This window comes from Benincasa hispida, chromosome 12, assembly GCF_009727055.1.
Source record: "Benincasa hispida cultivar B227 chromosome 12, ASM972705v1, whole genome shotgun sequence".
Lineage (NCBI taxonomy): Eukaryota > Viridiplantae > Streptophyta > Magnoliopsida > Cucurbitales > Cucurbitaceae > Benincasa > Benincasa hispida.
In genome coordinates, this window is record NC_052360.1 from 74,422,260 (window position 1) to 74,443,402 (window position 21,143).

At 37.2% G+C, this 21,143-nt stretch overlaps 1 protein-coding gene across 5 annotated transcripts; it reads right to left on the bottom strand.

Annotated features, from left to right (window-relative positions):
• Positions 1-218: 218 nt before the first annotated feature.
• On the bottom strand, positions 219-13,811 carry LOC120068523 (pre-mRNA-processing factor 39). Of its 5 annotated transcripts, none has more exons than XM_039020324.1 (14): positions 13,285-13,811; positions 12,173-12,664; positions 10,290-10,399; positions 9,580-9,809; positions 8,787-8,954; positions 8,044-8,401; positions 7,396-7,539; positions 5,391-5,543; positions 5,201-5,317; positions 3,743-3,823; positions 3,449-3,598; positions 2,704-3,006; positions 1,307-1,411; positions 219-655 (listed from the first exon to the last, which is right to left on the bottom strand). In XM_039020324.1, exons 2-14 carry the CDS (start codon positions 12,627-12,629, stop codon positions 539-541), a joined length of 2,493 nt encoding a protein of 830 aa, XP_038876252.1. In that variant the 5' UTR covers positions 12,630-12,664; positions 13,285-13,811; the 3' UTR covers positions 219-538. The 5 variants fall into 5 exon arrangements, with proteins under 5 accessions (XP_038876252.1, XP_038876254.1, XP_038876251.1 ...); XM_039020326.1 differs by having other exon boundaries at positions 219-658; positions 12,173-12,460; positions 13,420-13,807; XM_039020323.1 differs by having other exon boundaries at positions 219-658; positions 13,420-13,807.
• Between the last annotated feature and the right edge of the window lie 7,332 nt (positions 13,812-21,143).

Genomic DNA, 21,143 nt, shown 5'->3' on the forward strand with positions numbered 1-21,143 from the left:
TTTCTATTTCCATGACACCACAACTAAAGAATTAACCCAAATCAATTTTGAAAAATGGTCCATTTAGAATTATTTTTATGCATATACGCAAGTGTTTTTAAGCATTTAAAAGTCATTCAAAACCGGTCCGAAGATGTTAACAGTTAGTATTAGCTGACAAAACAAATATGACATCAAAGTTTTAGCAATCAGACTACCTCCAAATTTGACTCCAAACCAACCATCAAAGCACCAGATAATAGGTATCTGCCTACATATATAACCACCAAACATTCACAAAATAGAGTTGTTTGAACTCACTACCTCTCATAACTACTTGGCAATGAAAAATTCTGATATCCAAACCCCTACTCATTGGCACGACAAAAATCAAAAGATGGGAAGAATTAGGAAGATTCTAGAACTGTCCCCTAGTTTGTGTTAGCTATACTATACCATACCCATGTCCCTAAAAAACAAAGGTACAGGATGTAAGTAGATCGTATTCGTACATGAGGGGAAATTTTAGATTACAGTTACGAATACTAATACCCTTTTCTCATCCATTCATATAATAACTCCCATAATACGGCTGAGCGACTGAAGCTGGCTGCTGTGATGGTGCTATTGTCGTTTGAGCGGTCGGTTGGGCGTAACTCTGAGCAGTATACGCCTGCTGCTGAAAATTAACATAACATTTCATTAAACCCAAAACAGATTATTGTTCTTCCAGTCGAAATAAGTCATAAACAGATTCAACTAACTTAGCTCCTATTCGCTAACCATTTGATTTTTGAAAACTTGGTTCGTTTTTTCACCACCTTTTTACAGTGACTTTCATTACTAAAAGGAAACATTTGAATTCAAAACCAACTTATGGAAATAAATAGTTTTTAATAACTATGGCCCCATTTGATATTGTTTTTAAAAATAAAACTCATAAACACTACTAACACTATGGGGTGGTTTCTTTGTTTTGTTAAAAACATTTAATGAATGTTTTCAAAATACAAGCCAAGAGGAAGAAGATGAAAACTATTGTAAAGAAATCGTGAGGAAAGAAGCCCAGTTTATGAAAACCAAATAGTTATCCAACAGAATCTACTCTTTTCTACTTTCAAAAATTGATTTAGATTTTGATAACTTCCCTAGAAAGAAAATAAAACAACAAACACATAGGTGGAAATGGTAGTGTTTATAAGCTTCATCTTAAAAAAAAACTACAAAAACCAAAAAAAAAAAAAAAACAAAAACAAAAAACAAAATGAAACAGTTATCCAACAGAGTCTAAATATTCTGGAATTCACCCGAGATGAGGATTTAATACCTGGGCAGGGTATGTAGGAGGGTACGTCGCATAAGTGGAGGCTTGTGACACCGATGTGGACACTTGTGGATTCGTGTATGTGCTTCCATACCCACTATATGAGGCCTGTATTCAAGTAAATGGGAAGAAACACAGAAGGTTATTCTTTTTCTATTCTGTACTTCTTTATGCGTGTTGCAGGAGAAATTAAAATACCTTGAAGTCTACTCATGAATATTGCAATCTTAAAATTAAAGCATGCTCAATATATCCAAAATGACTATTAATTATCTGCCCAGAAAGGTAGAAATAAAGTATATGAAAAAAAAAAAAAAAAGAAAAAAAAAAGAAAAAGAAAAGAAGAAGAAGAAGAAGAAAGAAGGAGAAGGAAGGGCTAGAGAGAGAGACAAGCGAATTCGCCTTCCACAAGTTGGTTTGCATGGCATCTACCATTATTCAAGTAAATAAATAAATAAATAATAAAATCTACCAAAATCATTTATAAACTAAGAAAAAAATGTTTTCAATACATTTTTTTCGGGGTTGAAATTTGACTCACAATTCAAAACTATTTTTTAAAAGAAAAAAAAAAAAAAGATCAGAAGAAATTATAGGTAAAGAAACTAATTTTTTTTAAAAATACAACAATTAAAATAAAATCGCCCGAGAGAAAATTGATGTAAGCAACCAATAATTTATATAAATAATTGCGACAAAGAAACCCTGCTAGATTTCATATTAGAAAAGAGCAGATAAAATCAACTAATTTGACACTTTTACCGAAAACTAGGTGAATAACTTGTTAATCTGAGGTGAGTGAATAAAGCACCAATTACCAGGTTGATGGTTTGATCTCCACCACGTCATTGTTCAAACTAAAAAAAGGTTTTAGGAAAAAAAAAACTTTATTTGATTCCAATTATCTCTCTTCATGCCAAATTGCAACTCTCGAAAGCATAGTTGAAAGTTGAAATGACAACAGAGATGCCCATTCATTCAGATCCTAACTAACTATCGAAAGATCCAAAAAAAATTAATAGAAACTGCAATCTAAAAAGTCCACAGCAACAGTTATAAGCAACAGTTCCCAACCATACAAGTTATAAGCAAAAAAATTGTCACTTCCACAGCAACAGTTCCCAATCCTTAGAAGAACAAAGCAAACAGAGTGCTTTTCCTTTCTTTTAAGGGACTTGTTTGTCGATGGGATGAAGGAAATAATTGTGAAGATGCAATTATGGCAAAGTCAAAATATCAAATAATTTCTTCCCAACCAATAAATTAAAATGCACGGAGGAAAAAGTACAACAAGGGTAATTAAACCAGCTGTGTGAAACGTTTCCTTATTGGTAAACAGAAACTGCATGGCATGTATTAATATGGAAAACAAAAGGGGCGAAAGATAGTTAGGCTCTTACTGATTGGGTATAACCAGGTGCCCATTGTTGCCCCTGTGCTTGAGCGACAGGAGGCCAGGCTTGCGGTTGTAGACCATAGCTAGCTGCCCACTGGTTTTGACCAGTTGGATAAACACCCATCAAAGATTGTGCTGGTGAAGCAACGCCAGGATAGGATTTTGCCATTTTTGCTTTTTCAGAGGCTAGATAATCATCCGCAAGGCGTTTTTTCAGTTCTGATGTACTCTTATGTGAAATGAATAGCTTTGCATGTCTGTCCTCAGCCTTCTTGATGGACTGAACATCTCCAAAGAGATTCAGAAACTGCAAAATCATTCGTTGGCTCATTCAGTAAAATACAATCCAAACATATTTCAATGCTAGAAAGATTAGATCAAGAAAATATCAGACAGATTTCATGTCATGAGCATCAACTTCCAGTTTTCAGCATCATCAAATAAGAATTTTCTTCCTTTGAAATATTTTAACTCAGTGTAGTTTTGTCCCAGAATATCATACATGCTATGGAAATATTGACAACTCCAAAGAGATGGAGTAAGATCCAAATTAAGGTGGAAAACGAAAAACATGAGACCTTTGTAACTAGATAATCTTATATCAAACTGTCTTGATGTAAGGCCAACCAACACAAATGAACAGTTGCTAGTATACTGATGTCCAAGAACTAATTCTTCATATATAATTTGCAATTAGCAATTACGTCTATCAACCCTCAAAAGTTTTTCCATGAAAACTTTATTTGTACCTCCAAGAAAATGCTTGATAACTCCTCCCTCATTGAAGCACTCGCAACCGTTGCATTCTCTGTGTTGGGCACTATGACCTTCTCAACTAATGAATCTAAATAATCAATTCTCTTTGCTGTAGACTGAATTGCCTCAAAATGTATCAAGGCCTGGATGAATCATGGAGGCAAAAAAGTAGACAATTAACCACAGGAAAACAACACTTACAAGAGCAAAAATCAAATGTTTCAAATAGATAAAAATAAATAAATAAATAAATAACTTTTCAAGAAATCAAATGTTTCAAATAGTACCTCAATGAGTGGTTTGGATAATTCACCGTGCTCAACTGCCTTATCCAGAATTTCTCTAGCTTTTCCTTCATTCTTACATACCTGTCAACACATTCAGTAAAACCAAAAGAAAAAAAAACAACGCTTCAAAATTCAAGAAAGATGCCATTTCCAGTTGATCATTGTTCAATAGAAAATGAATAAGTACTAAAACTGCTTAAAAATTTGAAAACGACCAAAGTGAAAATAGCAAGCTTCCTTATTTTAGTATGAATGGAACTTATTGCTCAGCTGTGGAATACTTCCATTCATAAGACGTGCATTGGTATCAACAGAAAAATATTAACGGCCAGTAAATTAAAAGATTCTCAAAGCCACATTAGCAAATTACTAACTATAGCTACAACTAAAAAAATGTAGTAGCCCAATTTCCTAAATGAAAAAGAAAACTGGGAATATTAATATTCATTTGCGAGAACTACCAAAACGTGTAATTCCAAACAAATCCTATGAAAATACTTCTTACACAGATTTTAGTGTTCTCTGGGTTTACATAAGAAAGTTTCTTAGCATCTTTAACTCTGGAGGAAAATTAATAACACGGCAAGATTATTGAAGGTCCCAAGTACCAAGTTATCAACAACCAATTATGTCTAGGACCACAGCAATAACTACTCTGCAGAAAGCAGTTGCACATAACTCAAGGAGTAAAATGACCCCAACCCATAGCCTAAAGAGACCTACACAGAACCATCCACACCAAGATAAAATAGTACACAAATAAGAAATGATTATAGATATGATTGGCCGGACACAGGACATATAACCATCTATGAGACTCGACCACAGTCAGCAATTAGCACACAAGGTCAGTGTGCTTCTCAAGAGTATAACCAATGACAGAGAGTAGAGGGTTCTATCTCCCAATAACGCGGAAATATCTACACAGATTTCTTACCACTTCCCACATTGACAAAATGTGAGAGTGAGGGCAGCCCACCCAAGATATCTTACCACAGATTTCTTCAAGGGAGGGATTCGATTTATCATATAGTGTGAGGATAATTTTGTTGTTATTTAGTTTAATTAGATGGTTTAAATCCTCTATAAGTAGAGGCTTCATCCTTTGCATCCTTTCTATTGGTAAATTTTTATAATCATAATAAGATACTACTTTGAGTGTTCCTTAAAGATTCTCTCTGCTGCACCACATATCCTCCTCTCCTTGGTGCATCAAGAACCTTCCTTCACAAAAGAAAATTCCCTCTTTTCTGATAGAACTTTTTTGCTCTCTTGCGTGAAGGTGTAATGTAAATCTTATGCTCCTAATTTCTAAGATCAGATTATTAAATACTAATATTCGGCACTCAAGTTAGAGGTGCAAAGAAGCATAAATAAAAACAAGAAAAATCAAATGCAAAATGCATAATTATGTAAACAGACTCTGCAGTGCAGGGACCACAATTTCAGCCAACATACCAAGTTCAGAAACCTTGAGTACTGAGCGTATAACAGTGGCAATGCACGAGAATGTTCTTTTCCTCTTTCTATGGCAATGGCCTGCTCATATACGGAATATGCATCTTCCAGGTTTCCCTAAAAATTCCAACCGCCAAATTAGAAAAGCATGCATCAATATGTATCACACAACTTATTTAATAGAACTTACCAGACGATGTTCCATATTAGCATGCTTGATAATTGCTTCAAGAAGGCCAGGTGAAATTTCAGTATGCACAAGTTGATAGGATGCACGAGCACCAGCAACGTCCCCATTTTGCTCCTTGAACCGGGCAGCAAATAAATGGATCTCTGGTCGTCTCTGTTGAAATTTAGGGAGCATGTCCATGTTAACATAAATCTAAATTTATTTACTAACTGAAGAAAAAAAATTCCACTCCATGCATCATAGATGACAAAAGTATCTCAAGACAAATGGGGTAGCTGTTGACAAACTTATTCATGGGGGTATCTATTATAATCCAGTAAGCTGCTGAACATTTCAAACTTATTCAAATAAGCAAACGTATAAATAAAGTTGGCACATTTTGTTTTTTAAGAATCAACCTTTCATTGAGAATAAAATGAAAGAACACACTTGCAACAACAACAACAACAACAACAACAACAAAAAAACCCAGAATACCTACTACTTATGACAGTCTTGAGTGCTGATGAACTACCATGCCTACCCCACCACAACTTTTCTTTATAAGAAATCCGCCACACATCATGCGCACCATCACCCTTGCTTTGTCGCACAGTGTACCTACATGCTGCATCCAGCAGCAAGCGTCTCCATCTTGCAGACCTCAACACCCTACTGGACTAGCTTTCCTATGTGTCACACTCATATCACCTGACACGCAACACCCAACCTTTTTTTTTTTATGAAATCAACCGCTTTCATTGAGAAAGAATGAAAGAATACACGGACATAGAAAACATCACCCCCCCCCCCCCAACAACAACAACAAAAAAGAGACTCCTGAAGAGTAATCCCTTCATGGGCTATGCACGATGGTGCCTAAGAGTAGCTGCTGAAGAGTCTGATTTTAAAAATAAAAAAAATAAAAAAAATAAAACCTTCTTGTAGCCTCCAAATCCATTTTGAAGCAAGGCCACTGCCTACTTCCTGCCAAGTTCCCCAAGCCTAGGCCTCTGTCTTTCACACCCAACCTATTTAACACCCCTCAGTTTTGCTGTGTTGTCATATGGCCCACACCCCCATGTCCAATCCTATACACACCAACACACCATACCCAATAACATAAAGAGATTATTGACCATTTTGACTTCTGCAACTGACAAGTAACCTCGGAAGAATCAAATTTGCTAGTCAAGAAGTAGAATGTCCTGTTGCTTTGCTGCTGGAGGCCAAGGCTTAGGAAACTTGGCAGGAAGTAGGCAGTGGCCTTGCTTCAAAATGGATTTGGAGGCTACAAGAAGATTTTTTTTTTAATCAAACTCTTCAGCAGCTACCTACTAACGGAATGCCGACAATGATAGTTGCAATATTCAGTTCGGTTAAGATGTTTGAATACTGGAGGAGAGGAAGGCTAATTCTCTTGAGTCCTGACTATGTTGGAAATTTTTTCAGCCAAACAACAGAAGAGAACTTCATTTTTTTTTTCACAAAAACACAAAAAAAAACAAAAAACAAAAAACGAAAGAGAATCCCTATACATTACTAGGTTAGATGGTTCAGACAATCATGCTAATTGGATGCAAAAATGAATTCTTCCCTCTCCTTCCCTACAAACCCAGTGTCCTTACTTAGTAAACAATTGCCGATGCATGCTCACCAAAGAATTTGGCCGATGTTGTTTCCTCCAACAAGGACTCAAAACTTTCTTTCATGTCCACCATCACTTAAAATACAAACTTAATGTTTTATGGTTAAAATTTAAATGGGTACAAACATACTTCTTTCGGACATATGGTAGGATTCTCTTTAGGAAAAAGAAGGGAGGAATCACAGGTAAATAAATATAAGGTAAAGGGGGTTGGTACATTATAATTCTATGCTCGCTTGCATAGAATGGGTAACATGGAAAATACATTACTAGCAACATATGATTAAGAATGACCCATTAAGATTGGGTCATTTTTAATCATGATAACTACAGCAGTTGTCATAGGTTAGGAAAATGGCAAATGCATGTGTTGCCTACCTTGACAAAAACTTGGCTTGCCCGAGCAAGGGCATTATTGGCAAGATCCATACTATCAGTTGCTTGCATGCATAAAATATACCGTATCCAGTACTCAGGATAGTTGGCACAAGCAATCACACATCTCTCATACAACTTCACTACCTGTTCACAAAAATTCAAACAAAAAAATGGAAAAACATATAAAATGGTCTTTATATTTAAAATACATTATGTAAAGATGTTATAAGAAACAGAAAAGAGATATGCAACAGAAATACTCCTCGGTAGAATAGAGAGGCCCCTCAAATATGAAATGAGGGACCCTCCTTGCCTGACAGACAGATGGTTAGGAAGATAAGATACCTGCATGCATAACATTGGAATTTTAAAAAGAATAAAAAGTTACTGTACAAACACATCATGAACCTAGAATCTCCACTGATAAATGAGAGTTTGAAGTACTTAGCCTTAAAGAAACCAAATTGAAGGCCCCTGCTTTAGTCTCAGTTCAAATTCCCGATTAAATAGTTGCTTCATCCAATGGTTTAGCCAGTAAAGCATATGATGCAGCAGATATTTTTTAACTGTAAGTCAATACATAACAACAAGGACGACTAAAAACTAGAAGATAAACACATATTTAAAATCTGAAACATACTAAAGTACCTTATTTAAGTCTCCTTCTTGCTCTATAAAATCCAGGTAACTATGCCAATTATCAAGCTCTGCAACATTTAGTGGCCGAACATGAAAGTAGGGCCTTCTGATAGCTGTTTCAAAACCAATGATCTTAGAATCGAACTCTTTAGCTTTCTTATAGATTTCTTCTCTAATGGCGATATACTTCTCCAACTCCTCTGCTTCTGTTAAGCCAGCACTTACAGTTTTAGATGATGGTTCTGCAGCATCAGGATGATCTTCCTCCCCATTTACTTGATCACCAGCCTCTGATTGCACATCTACTACAGCCTGCTCAGAACTCTTCAATTCTGACAATGGTCGACTTGCAGCTAACTCCTTAAAGCTGTTACACATTTGCATAGTCATCCAAGGGGGGAAAACATTTTAGATTGATTATCTAGGAAAGAAATTCAACAAACCATCGGCATAGTATTAATCCCACACAAGCAAGAATTAAAAAGGCCAGGGGCTTCTTTTATTTAAGAAACCATCAATCTGAATTAGGTCTTCCCCACGTGGAAATAGAATGTAATTTGACGAAGAAAGAGTGCAAAACCCCCAGCCTAGCGTAAAACATTAACTTGCAAAGTACAACAAGTACATCTAAGAGTAGATACTCAAAAGAAGAACTCTATTAACGTAGTTCAAATGGAAAAGATTTCAGATCAACTAGGTTAATATCAAATTTCAGAACAGACAGTAATATTGCAAAGATGCGCAATACTCACCTATTGAAATAACGATCCAACTGTTGATTTGGATTTTCCAGTATACGTGTGTATATCATGGCAAGGCGACCCCATTCCTGCTGCATGTACTCATATTCAATATATTTATCCCAAAGGGGAAAGGAGAGATAATCTGTCCCAACATAAGCTAATCCTCTCTCAAAAAGCCTGAAACGTCATCAACCAGGGAATAGGTTATTATGTAAACAAAATCATCAAGTGATGCAAAAGTATCCACAAGAGCAACTGCACTAACGTTGAAGGTGAAGGAACAATTTACTCTAACAGCATATGACACTTCTGCATGCTGCATTTACCTTCCTAAAAACCATATTATGTCCGACCATGAAGCAATGACAGAGGCCATCTTAGCCCATAACTGAATGAGATATTCCCAGCAGCAATTTGTATATTGATGCACCTCAGGGGACCAAAGTTACACAACTGTCGTAGTTCATTCAACTACAGACTAAGGCATAAGCCACAATAGACGACGGGAGATCGACACTATTTTCCTTATTAAAAATAACTTAAAGAAGAAGAAAAAAAAAAAAAAAAAAGAGGCAAGTAACAGTGTAGCCCCAAATCATGGGAATGCACATTGGAACATGCAATTCCAAATACATTTCAATCAAATCTTTCCGCCTTACACGTAGGAAATCACTGGTACGGCCATCTAAAACGAGGTTACAAGCAAAAAGAAAAACGATTGTTATCAGGTCCATGTAACTAACAATTGTAGTAATGCCACACCAGGAAAAGCACAAATGCCATTAGAAACAGAAGGCTATACCTTCTGATGGTCTCTGGATCTCCATATGTACTCAGAGTGAATATGCAGTAATGCAGCCAAATATCAACTGAGTAAGTGACTCCATGTACAGCTCGTTCATACACCTCAACAACTTTGTCGGTAGATCCAAAACGTGCCTCATGATCTGCATACTTCTTCCAATAACCATAGCATAAAGGAAATTCTGCTAAAAACGAATCATAAACTCTCCGGATTTTGAGTATGTTGTCCTGAAAAGAATCCAAGAAATTTTACTTAAATTGGAATAACTAATAAGACTTCTCATCGACATGTAAGTTTTGCCCAAATGAGATCATTAAAATTGAGGTGTTCTCCTGTGCAAAATTCAGACCATTAAAATTCTCAGGAATCAGTATAAAATGTGAAATTTTGCTTGCATATACAACTCTTCAGATGTAAATTTTTAGAAAATCATGGAACATTTCTCAGGCCTTTATATGTTGGGCAAATATATATACTTGCAATATAGCAAATTCATGAATGAAAAATCCATGTTATTTGCCATATATCCACCATGATTACCGGATATTGTATATACCATACACACTACTTTTCTGAAAACCTATTATGTAGTTGATGAAATTTGAGGGTAAGACAGCCAATTTATTAAGTCTTTATTGTAAGTACTTCACCAGATCCCACATAAAATAGTAAAACTGTACAACTTGCTAACATTCATTCTTGCATACCTCTGCCACCTTCTCTGTCTCTTCGATCAAAGAAGTCCATGAATTAAAATCTAAAGAATTGGCCCTCACAATGTTCCACAGTCTATCTTCTTCAGCGGATAGTGGAGGAACTGCCAAAAAAGGGTGGGAAATATTAGGCAAAAAAATATCAATGACAAGTTGTGTTTCTTCTAGAAAAAAAAAAATATAGGCAACATAATGACATCATTACTGATGACATTATTGAAATAGAAAGAAATTTAGAAATCATGCAACCTAAATATTCAAATTATTTTCTTCATATAAATAATAAAGGTTGAGAACGAGCTCTCACCCTGGACAACAACATGAAATGGGGATTAATGCCTCGTGTTCATAAACCATGATATTAAACAAAAATTCAATGTCAATAATAGTTCAAAATGTGCTTGGAAGAAGTATTTGAGTCATACTAATGACAACCAGAAAACCAAAAGAGAAGATGTGTAGCTACATAAGCCAAACTATAGGTTTCTCAGGTCTTGGAAGAAACATGAACTATATCATTATATTTCTTTTGGTTCACCCACGGAAAGTTGGAAACCATATTGTGACTAGAAACTAAACTACAGCTAAACTAATACTGGAAAGACAAAAACTTATTAGGAAGATTTTCTTTTAATTTCTGTGTGTGTCCAAGCAAACAATATTAGGGATATATTCCAATAACAGTTTTCAGATCTTTAAAAAGAAACTGCAAAAACATTGATTGTTAACATATAATATAAAATTGATATTCTTTCAAGCTCCTATTCCACGAGCCTACCAAGCTTATTTTGTTTCACACAATAAATAATTGCGTCGAGGAGTATGGAAGTACAAGACATAGCTAAATCTACCAAAACATAAGCAAAATCTTTGCAATAAGTATTCCCAAAACCTCTTTAAAAGCTAGAAGCACTTACCATTCCAAGTGATAAACTAATGTTAAGAGAAACTACAATGCTATTAACATACTGATAATCCAGATAAAGAGTACACTGAATTTCTAATCATTTTTTCCATTATAAGGAAACATTCATTTTTAGCCACCAACAACGTCTAAACCATATCCAGATACAAGATCCATTATAGAGCAGAACAATCTGAATGGAATTCGAACGCAAGTTCTGAAGCTCCGTTAGGATCATTAATGGATGTGCCTTTTTCATCTATTAGATGCTTAATTTTAAGTGTTTAGGCCCCTCTGATATTTCTTGAGGAACGTACACATATTTCGGATAACTCCTCTAGCCTCATATTTTTCTTGTTATATAGGTTGATATTTTCATCAAAACAACTAACTACATTCAATCAAATCCCCACCTTTCATCATTATTAAAAGTGTCCTAAACTATCCAAACAATTAAATTAATAGATGAATTCTCTTTTTCCTAATTAACACAGCCAGAAAACCTATTTAATTTCATGGACAAATTACAGAGTGCACAAATAAGGATTAAATAAGTACTCCAAATGAAATTACAGGACCAGATGAAAGCAAAAATAAGAAGGGTATTCCCAGTAGTCGTCCAATGAAGTGTGGGTCGTCTATTTGCCTCAGGATAAAAAGAGGATGGAAAACTAGCCAGCAAACTTTGTAACAATAGGAGGCTTAGAAGAAAAATGAATGAATAAAGATTTTAATGTTTTTAAACAATAGGTGGACATATCTTTATGAAACAAAATGCAGAACTCTTCATTGCTTCTCAAGGAGCTTCATTATTCTTAATAGTTCAGAAACATAACACTTCTAATTCGTGTGCCCTTCAAATTGCAGGACCTTTTAGATTGACTTTTTCATTTGCCCGCCCAATTTGTTCAAATGCTTTTTGCCAAATGAAATTCTCATGAAAATGCAGAAAACTAAAATAAGAGACACGTACCAGAACCATCAACAAAGTGTTGTTCCTCAGAAGCCTCGTTGGCATTCTCAACAATATTTCCATTCTCGACTGATGAGGTATTGACTGATTCAGCAGCAACATTTCCGTTTAAAGAAGAATCGTGACCGGCGACTGGCACAGTTTCCATTGCTGAATTTTCTGATACAGCAGCATTCTGACTATGGTCAGTCACTACCACATCTGCCTTTGTCTCGTCCACCTCAACAACATGATTTCCTTGCTGAGTAGAATTGGGGTCCGTAACATACGCATTGCCGTCGCCCATATCTGCAGAGGTATGTGAAACAGAATAGTCCCCAGTGATCACAGATTGAAAAGCGCCGGGATGGGGAATTAGATTTGTACTGCTATCTGCATAGCCACTCGAAACATATCCACCAGATGCATATCTCATAACTTCAGATGTTTGAGCAACTACAGTTTCACTGTCCCCCATGCTTAAACTACAGAACTATTTCTTTGATAGCCTAACTGCATGCATTTAAACAACTATCACATAGAATTGATGCGGACAAGGGCATAGATAATAAAACCCAGAGAAAATTGGAGGTGCCCTTCAAAAATGCAGCTAGACCCAAAAAACAAAAGGGTTTCCTAACATATTTCCGCGATACCCTTGACTTGAAAAGCACAAACTCTTGTTTGTAAACTACTATAAAGCTAACCAAATTATACACAAGCATATAAGTAGTTAAAAGAATATGCATACATGTTGGTTTTGTATGTATTGGAGAAAACGAATGGCAGGGGAAAAAGAACGTAGCATAACAAAGAAATACAAAAGGAATAACACAATTAGTTGAGAACATAACAGGAAGCGAATTGAAGGAATATTCGAGCACACTAAATCTAGGGGGAGCAGTGGCTAAATAAAGAAGAAGAAAGTAGCATGAGCGGAAAAGGGAAGGGAGTGTTGGAAAGAGAACTTACCGGAAACCAGAGGAAGAAGAAGAAAAAGAAGAGTTGATAGACCTTAATCAATTACTTAGAAATTTACCCAAACAAAGCAACAAATGAGTTCCAAGAGTTCACACTATGCATTTGAACACTTAAATCCATTCCGAAGAAGAAACTAAAGTAATAACCCTTACCAAATCAAACCAAAAATGCTCTGATTCTCGCTGGTTGGTGTCCGAAAACGTTCGAATTAAAAACTCTGGACCTTAAACGTTGTGGATAAACTGATTTGAAGCCAACTGAAGTGTGGGTAATAGCCGAAAGCTTACCCCCAAGTCAAAAACGCTGTTGCAAGACACTCGGACGTCGAACGCGTGATGCACAACTTGTTGTTCACGTTGGAAGAGAAGAAATGATGATTCGAAAGCCTAGTCGAAGCCGTTCGTGTCGTGGTCGCAATGCAAGCCAGATTCGCGAGGGAACGTAGACAATCGTCGACTACAGAACAGGACGTTCGCGTGGGAGCGGGCTCTACTCGTCGCTGCCAAACGCCTGTGGCTGGTGAAGGATCGCCGGAGAGGATGACTGAGGAAATCGGGTCGGCGGCTGCTTGACGGAGGGAACGAAGATTGAGGCTAGGGCTTTTCTTCTTTTCTCTTTTTCTCTCTCTTCTTTTTTCTTTTTTTTGCTTTCCTTTTTTATGAGCTCATATTATTTTTAAATTTTTTTTATCCATACCTCCAACAAAATTTTTAACTCCAAAATCAAATATAAGAATGCAGCCTAGAAAATATACTTGATAAAATTTGGTAACTCGTCTCAATGATGAAGTTCTGGTAGAATTTATTTAAATTGTCGAGATTATGAATTTGAGACTTAATTTAAAATTTCTGCCCTACAAAATTTTAAAATCTTTCATCTAAAAAATCCAAAAACTTAACATCTTAATTTAATCTATTTTAAATGTAATTTACCCAAAATAGGTTTCAACAGCTCAAATAACCCAATTACGTCTGATAATTAACTCCACTTAACAAATTGATTTATCTAAATTAAACAAAAAAATCAATAGTCCAAAACAAGTGAACATAATTTTATTGGATCCAAAATGTGGTGCATTGTGTCATGGTCATGCTTATCCAGGGCGTGTTGCCCATGGCCGCATGACCGTCTCCATCTCTTTTTACTATGCTTTCATCTTATGTATTTCCTTTTGCTAGGTAGTTAGGTTTATATGTACTTTTCTTAGTGAGTGACTGCTCGCCCATTTCCATATGCAAAGATAGCATATGTGTTTTTGTTCACAATGCACTATATGGGGATAAGACTAATCATCACTTTCCCATACCTGGAGTAGTATGTTATAAAGTTGTTGTTGTTGCTTATTGCTTTCTAGTCTACAACAATCTTTCTCTTCTCTATTCTTACAATCAAATTGTTTGCGAAGACCTTTTCTCCAAACCCCTTTTTTAAAATTGTTTCTCTAAAACGAGGGTGGAGGTTGCGAGAGGCACCCGTTGTGTCATTGGCTGTTCGTATTCGAATTGGCTAACTTGTTCGTGAGCGGGAACAAGTATCGCATAATCGCTAAGCGAAACTTCGGAAAGTGTGATTGTGACAGTTGGTATCAAAGCCAAGTCAGCTCATAGAGTTGAGAAGCGGTGATCATGTTTGCTACGAAGTAGTTGGGCAAGTCCCATGTTGATTGATTGGTCGAGATTGAAGAGCAAATGCTCTATTTAATAGAAGTCATGATCAGGTTTGGTTCATAAAGACTCGATTACAGGAAGTCGCCGACAAGGCTGATAAAATTGATGCGGTGGCTGACCGCTTAGACAGGTTGCCCGTCAGGGAATTGTTGACAAGGGTTAAGACCCTAGAGGTGAAAACTACGATGGATAGACCTTTTGAACATGGAGATGGTTCGTCGGGCTCTGTTGCCCCAATAGAAGAGCATGTCAAGGAACTAGACAGCTCGTAGAGAGAGATCATTCAGATGGTGACCGAAATGTCTATGGACTTTCGAGCTACCATCGATGTCATCCGGGCAGAGATTTCAGACATTAGTGCAAAAATTAACCTCACCATGAGAGCGGTGGGAAATCAAGCCCCATTCGAGCTGTCTCTTATACACATCTAGATGTGTATAAGAGACAGGCTTGCAGAGAGCGATCATTCAGATGGTGACCGAAATGTCTAAGGACTTTCGAGCCACCATCGATGTCATCCGGGCAGAGATTGCAGACATTAGTGCAAAAATTAACCTCACCATGAGAGCGGTGGGAAATCAAGCCCCATTCGAGCTGTCTCTTATACACATCTAGATGTGTATAAGAGACAGACATGGAATAGTACTTCAGGGCTACGAACACAGCGATAAAAGAGTCAAAGATCACCCTAGCGATGATGCACCTAGCAGAGGATGCCAAGTTATGGTGGAGGTATCGTTTCATGGATGTCTAAAAGGGACGGTGTACCATCGACACATGGGAGAGACTAAAACAAGAGTTACGTTCTCAATTCTTCCCAAAAAAATGTTGAGATTCTGGCAAGACGCAAGCTACGAGAATTGAAACATACCGATACTATTAGAGACTACGTGAAACAATTTGTCGGATTGATGTTGGACATAAGAGATATGTCCAAAAAAAATAGTTTTCTGTTTTATCGAAGGCCTAAAACCGTGGGTAAAAACAATACTGTATGAGCAGAGAATACAAGATCTCTCAGCCGCATACGTAGCGGCCGAACAGTTATCTGACTTGATTGATGAATCTCAAAAGATGAGGCAACACTTGAGATCCCCTGATAGGGGGAGAAAGAGCAATGGTTCAAGCCCATCGAGAAACAGTGAGGGAGATAAAGACAACAATGGGGATAGTAGACCCCCTCAGCAGACGTCTGGAAATACATGGCAAGGGCAGAATGAGAAGAATTTTTATTGGTCCTTATCCTGTTATATATGCAAGGGTCCACACAAGGTAAGCGGATGTCCAGAACGAGCCGTCTTTAATGCTTTCCAAGCCTCATTAGTTTCGGATTGGAAAGGCAAAGTTGTTCAAGTAGAATATAAGAATGTGCAAGCAGGGGAAGATAAAACCCCACGAGTTGGGGCCCTGAGATATTTAGTTGCCCTCCAAAAGGATGTAGGAGAAGAAAAGGGATCCCACGGAGGGGGGCTGTTGTATGTCGATGCTTGGGTCAACCATAGATCGACCAAAAGTACCATGGTCGATTCAAAGGCCACCCATAATTTTAAGTCCAAAACAGAAGCCAGACGGTTGAATCTCCATTGGGAAGGAGGTGCAGGTAAAACAAAAGCAGTGAACTCCGAGGCCTTACCAATTACAAGAATGGCAAAGAGGACGGTCATAAAGTTGGGGGACTAGAGTGGCCCTGCCGATTTTGTGATCGTTAAGATAGATGACTTTGACGTGGTGTTGGGTATGGATTTCTTACTTGAGCACGAGGTAATACCAATATCCCTCACCAAGTGTTTAGTGATCACCGGGTCTACGCCCACCGTTGTGTATGTTGAGATCAGACGGCTGAAGGGGATTCCTCGTATGGCTCTGATTCACTTTTTCTTCAAAAGCTTTAGGAAAGGAATTTAGAAAGCTCCAGGTCCATATGGTAAACTCTTTTATTAGAGGAGATAGTCAGCAAAAACCTATGAAATGATGCTAGAATTAACATGTTGAGTTGTCTCAACTAGATCAATAGCTTTGTTTTCCACTAGAAACTAATCTTCCCTGGTCTAAGGCAACATAACAGGAACAGGATGTGAGGCTTCGCCGAATGTGATTGTTATTTTTCTATATATAGCTGAAATAAACCTTCTTTTGAGAGGGAGAAAAAGTCCAACATTTACCTTCCCGCCGAGTAAGAAAATTGGCTTCCTTTGTCTCACGCAAGAAATATGAACTCTAGTTAGTCTGATGCGTAGAAGCATCTTACAATAATCTTCTTCTGATAATTGAATATGGAAGAGAGATCTTCCCCATTCGTTGCTAAGCTAAGGTCCCAGGTCTCCGAGTCAGCCCGCGCTTTTTCGAAGAATCCTGCACCCATGGGCATACGGCCTAGCAGGCCTTCCCTTTCCGCTGGAGCTTCATAGGCGTTGCCCCGTTCCCCAATCAAATGTTTGGATGTGAGCTATACTCCACGAGGAGCCAAACGGGCATCCTGTTCATGGATTAACGAAAATGTGCAAAAGCTCTATTTGCCTCTACCATTCTATAAGTCTCTTCCTTTTTACGTATGGCGCCCCCTTATCCCTAAACAAAAAGGTTTTTCAAAAAGGTAGCTTGTCGCTTCTCTTTGCCCCTTATGATAAAAAGCCTTAAGCCAGAGATTTGTTGTTTTATTGCTCCCGCTTCTTCACGCGTTCGTCAAGCCAAGGTGGATTAAAACTAAGGCTACTCTCGGGAGGCAAGGAAAGAGATATTCAATTAACCAAGCAAAGAACCACTACCACAGTCTTCACCAAAACAACATGAAGGAAGAGAGTCAAGGGCAGGGTAAGAGCTGCCCTTGACTCTCTCAGTTAAGAGAATGTCATTAAGGATGATCTCGGCCCTCCAGTTGAAGAAGGACTTTACCCACCAGTCAGAAGAAGTCGCGGAAGAGAAGGCCCCCCAAGACATTCTACGCGTCTTAGAGCAGTGTCGTATTGTTGAGCCAAACAGCTCACAAGTCCTCGACTCCAGAAAAATAAGAAGGAAGCCTAGACACCGAGAGTTCATACCAGGAGACTGGGTTTGAGTAAATTTGTGCCTGGGACAGTTTTGAAGTCGAGGGCAAAGAGAACATCGCCTTGTGAGCAGCTTTAGAGGACCAATGGAAGTCATCGAATGAGTTGAGAAAACATCTTATCAGGTGTAGTTACCATCGTGGATGGAGGTTCATCTTGTCATCCACGTAAGTAGACTGAAACCTTATCATCCCCAATCATGCCCAGGAGAGATGTAGGGTGGTGACCCGTCCGCAGGCCACAGCGAAGAGAATGGCACAATAATAAGCTAACGAGAGACTTGCGAGAAAAACCGACAGAGCGAAAAGACCAGGACCAAGCTGGGAAGAGTTCCTAGAGAAGTGGATAATCCTCAAAGACAGAGAAGTTCGTTGGGAGTTCATGGAAGGCCTCAAGGGCAGCTACTCAACAATATGCTGAGTTCGAGCAGAGACAGTTACACAGGAACGTCAACCAATTGAGTGGGGGAGAATGTCAAGGTCATGCTTGTCCAGGGCGTGTTGCCCATAGCCACATGACCGCCTCCACCTCTTTTACTATACTTTCATCCCATGTATTTCCTTTTGCTAGGTAGTTAGGTTTATTTGTACTTATCTTAGTGAGTGACCGCTCGCCCATTTCCATATGCAATGGTAGCGGATGTGTTTTTGTTCATAATACACTATATGGGGAAAAGACTAACCATCACTTTCCCATACCCAGAGTAGTATGTTATAAAGCTGTTGTTGTTGCTTATTACTTTATAGCCTACTAGAATCTTTCTCTTTTCCATTCTTACAATCAAACTGTTTGCGAAAACCTTTTATCCAAACCCATTTTCTAAAACTGTTTTCTCTAAAATAGGGGTGGAGGTTGCGAAAGGCACCTAGTGTATAATTGGTTGTTCGTATTCGAATTAGCTGACTTGTTCGTGAGCGGGAACAAGTGCCACACAATCGCTAAGTGAAGCTTCGGAAAGTGCGATTGTGACACATTGCAACAATCAATCATTTATGAAATTAATCGTTTGTCCTCTTTATGAAATTGTAGATCGAAAAATCTCTAGATTATAGGTTAAACATTTTACTTTCCCCTTACCCCTTGTTTTATGGATCATATTAGGTAATTTTATATTTAAATCATTAAAAAAATTCATATTAAATAGTTTTATAATTCAGGTGAATTTAATAAATTTGGTGTATTACATATTTGATTCTAATTGATTTATGATTCGCTTTATTTTAATTGCTTTAAATTTTGGTTATCTATTATATTACATTCTAATTAGTATATAATTCACATAAATTTAAATTAGTTTAAAACTTGGTTATCTTATTTTATAATTTGTTAGGAAAAGTGGTATATATATAATTTAATACACCAGCAAACTGATTACACCTCAAAACAATGCAGTATTCAAACACAAACAAAAGTTAGATTGTGTAACAAAGCTTAAATATGAAAATAACCAAAGACCAGCAGACTACAACAATCGCCACAGTAGGTTACAATGACTAACTCTGGTATAATTACAACCTCGAACTACTCGGATATGGCAGAACTCTTGGATACCTGCTCTCAGCTCAACTCAATAACAATAGGAATAAAGAAAGAATAAGTTGCTATTTATAGACTAACAACATGGCAACTCTCCAAATTACAAAATAAAATTAAATAAACATAAATATTGAAACATTTGTCAAATTTAACTCAATTGAGTTGTTATTGGACATAAATCAAACGTAACTCATTCAAATTGAAGTAGTATGGCTCATAAAGTTCTTGACTAATTTGGAAGTCGTCCCAAATATACATCTGCCTATCGCTTTGTATTATGATAGTGATGCAGTTGCCAACTCAAAGGAACCTAGAAGCCACAAGTGCGAAAAACACATCGAGCGCAAATACCATCTCATTAGGGAAATCGTACATCGAGGAGCCATGATTGTCATGCTGATTGCTTCTGAAGACAACTTGGCTTATCCATTTACAAAGGTCCTCTCTACTAAAGTGTTCGAGGGTCACCTAATGGGACTAGGACTGCGAAATAGATAGAACTAGGCAAGTGGAAAAAGTACTGGGTATCTGATGCCCTAGTTTATTATATTTATTCTCTCATTACTCAACATTGTATATATATTTGTGTGTGTGTATATATATATATATATATATATATAATCCACTGGAGTTTTAGTCCAAGTGGGAGTTTGTTGGGTTGTATGTCATAAAACTTGCAATTTGTAATGTTAAACATATTCCATTATCGATAAAGATGTTGTTGATGTTTATTCAATAAAATTGTTATTGAATACGTGAATTGCACTTATAAAGTCTAAATACAATAAACTAAAGATCCATGACTATTATATGAATACATGAACTTTATGTAGAGACGTAAGAGTAGATCACGTTCAGTAAATAGCCAAAATGGTCTATAGTATATGAATAAGGTTGAGTACCTTATTCTGGTAACACTATCGGATGCGACCCACTCTGTAGTTGTTACAATTTGTTGTAAAGTGTCACAAACGAAGTAATTCTGATTCGTTCATATATTGACATGAAGGGGGCGTCCTATGTAATGAGTTTGCATAAGATCGGACCAAGAATTAAGTCACTCTTACTTTATAATATCGTTTACTGTCTAGGACTGAGTATTTCAAAGCGATGACCTAGGTAATTTGACCTTAATCCTGATCTAACTATGAACTCTTGTTTATTCGAGATTATCCTTAGATTTGCACGGTCGAGGATTGGCTAAACATCACCGGCTCAATAAGTCTCTCATTTAAGTGGTAAGATTAGGTAAGTAGCTGGGGACATAGGGTATAAGACGGAATTTACTTCTACCCACTTTTAGGGATAGTAGAGAGGTTATTCCCTTAAGTATTGACTTCAAGTCTTAAACAAGGGGTCTCACCCTCTCATTGGCTCGAGAGGACTCGGTTTAGTGATTGGATCACCAACCAATTATTCATTAGAGGATCAGTGAGACTCAAGTAGCAATATGTAATCTCGGGGATAAAACGGCTTTTGACCCAGCCGTTATTACAAAGAACGTATGAAGAGTTGATTTACTTATCATGGTTGTATCAAATAGACATATAACATATCTACAATGAGGGGAGTGCAACTACAGACTATAGTGGACAATCTTGTTAGTTAACAAGTGTTGATTAACTAGGTTAAAGAGTCTAACTGGTTAGGATCGTTGGAGTCCATGATCTGTAGGTCCATCGAGTCTCCTTGCTAGCTCACTACAGATAAAATTGAAGAATTAGGTGAAGTGAGAATTTGAAATGTTCAAATTTAGGCTTAAGG

What these genes read in the sequence shown, in the direction of transcription:
- LOC120068523 (XM_039020323.1), bottom strand. Translation starts at nt 12,629, where the DNA reads ATGGGGGACAGTGAAACTGTAGTTGCTCAAACATCTGAAGTTATGAGA. An exon ending in ACTCAAGGTTTCTGAACTTG is followed by an intron (nt 3,824 to 5,200) that starts GTATGTTGGCTG and finishes ATGTGTTGACAG; the next exon opens with GTATGTAAGAATGAAGGAAA. An exon ending in TATCAAGCATTTTCTTGGAG is followed by an intron (nt 3,007 to 3,448) that starts GTACAAATAAAG and finishes ATGATTTTGCAG; the next exon opens with TTTCTGAATCTCTTTGGAGA.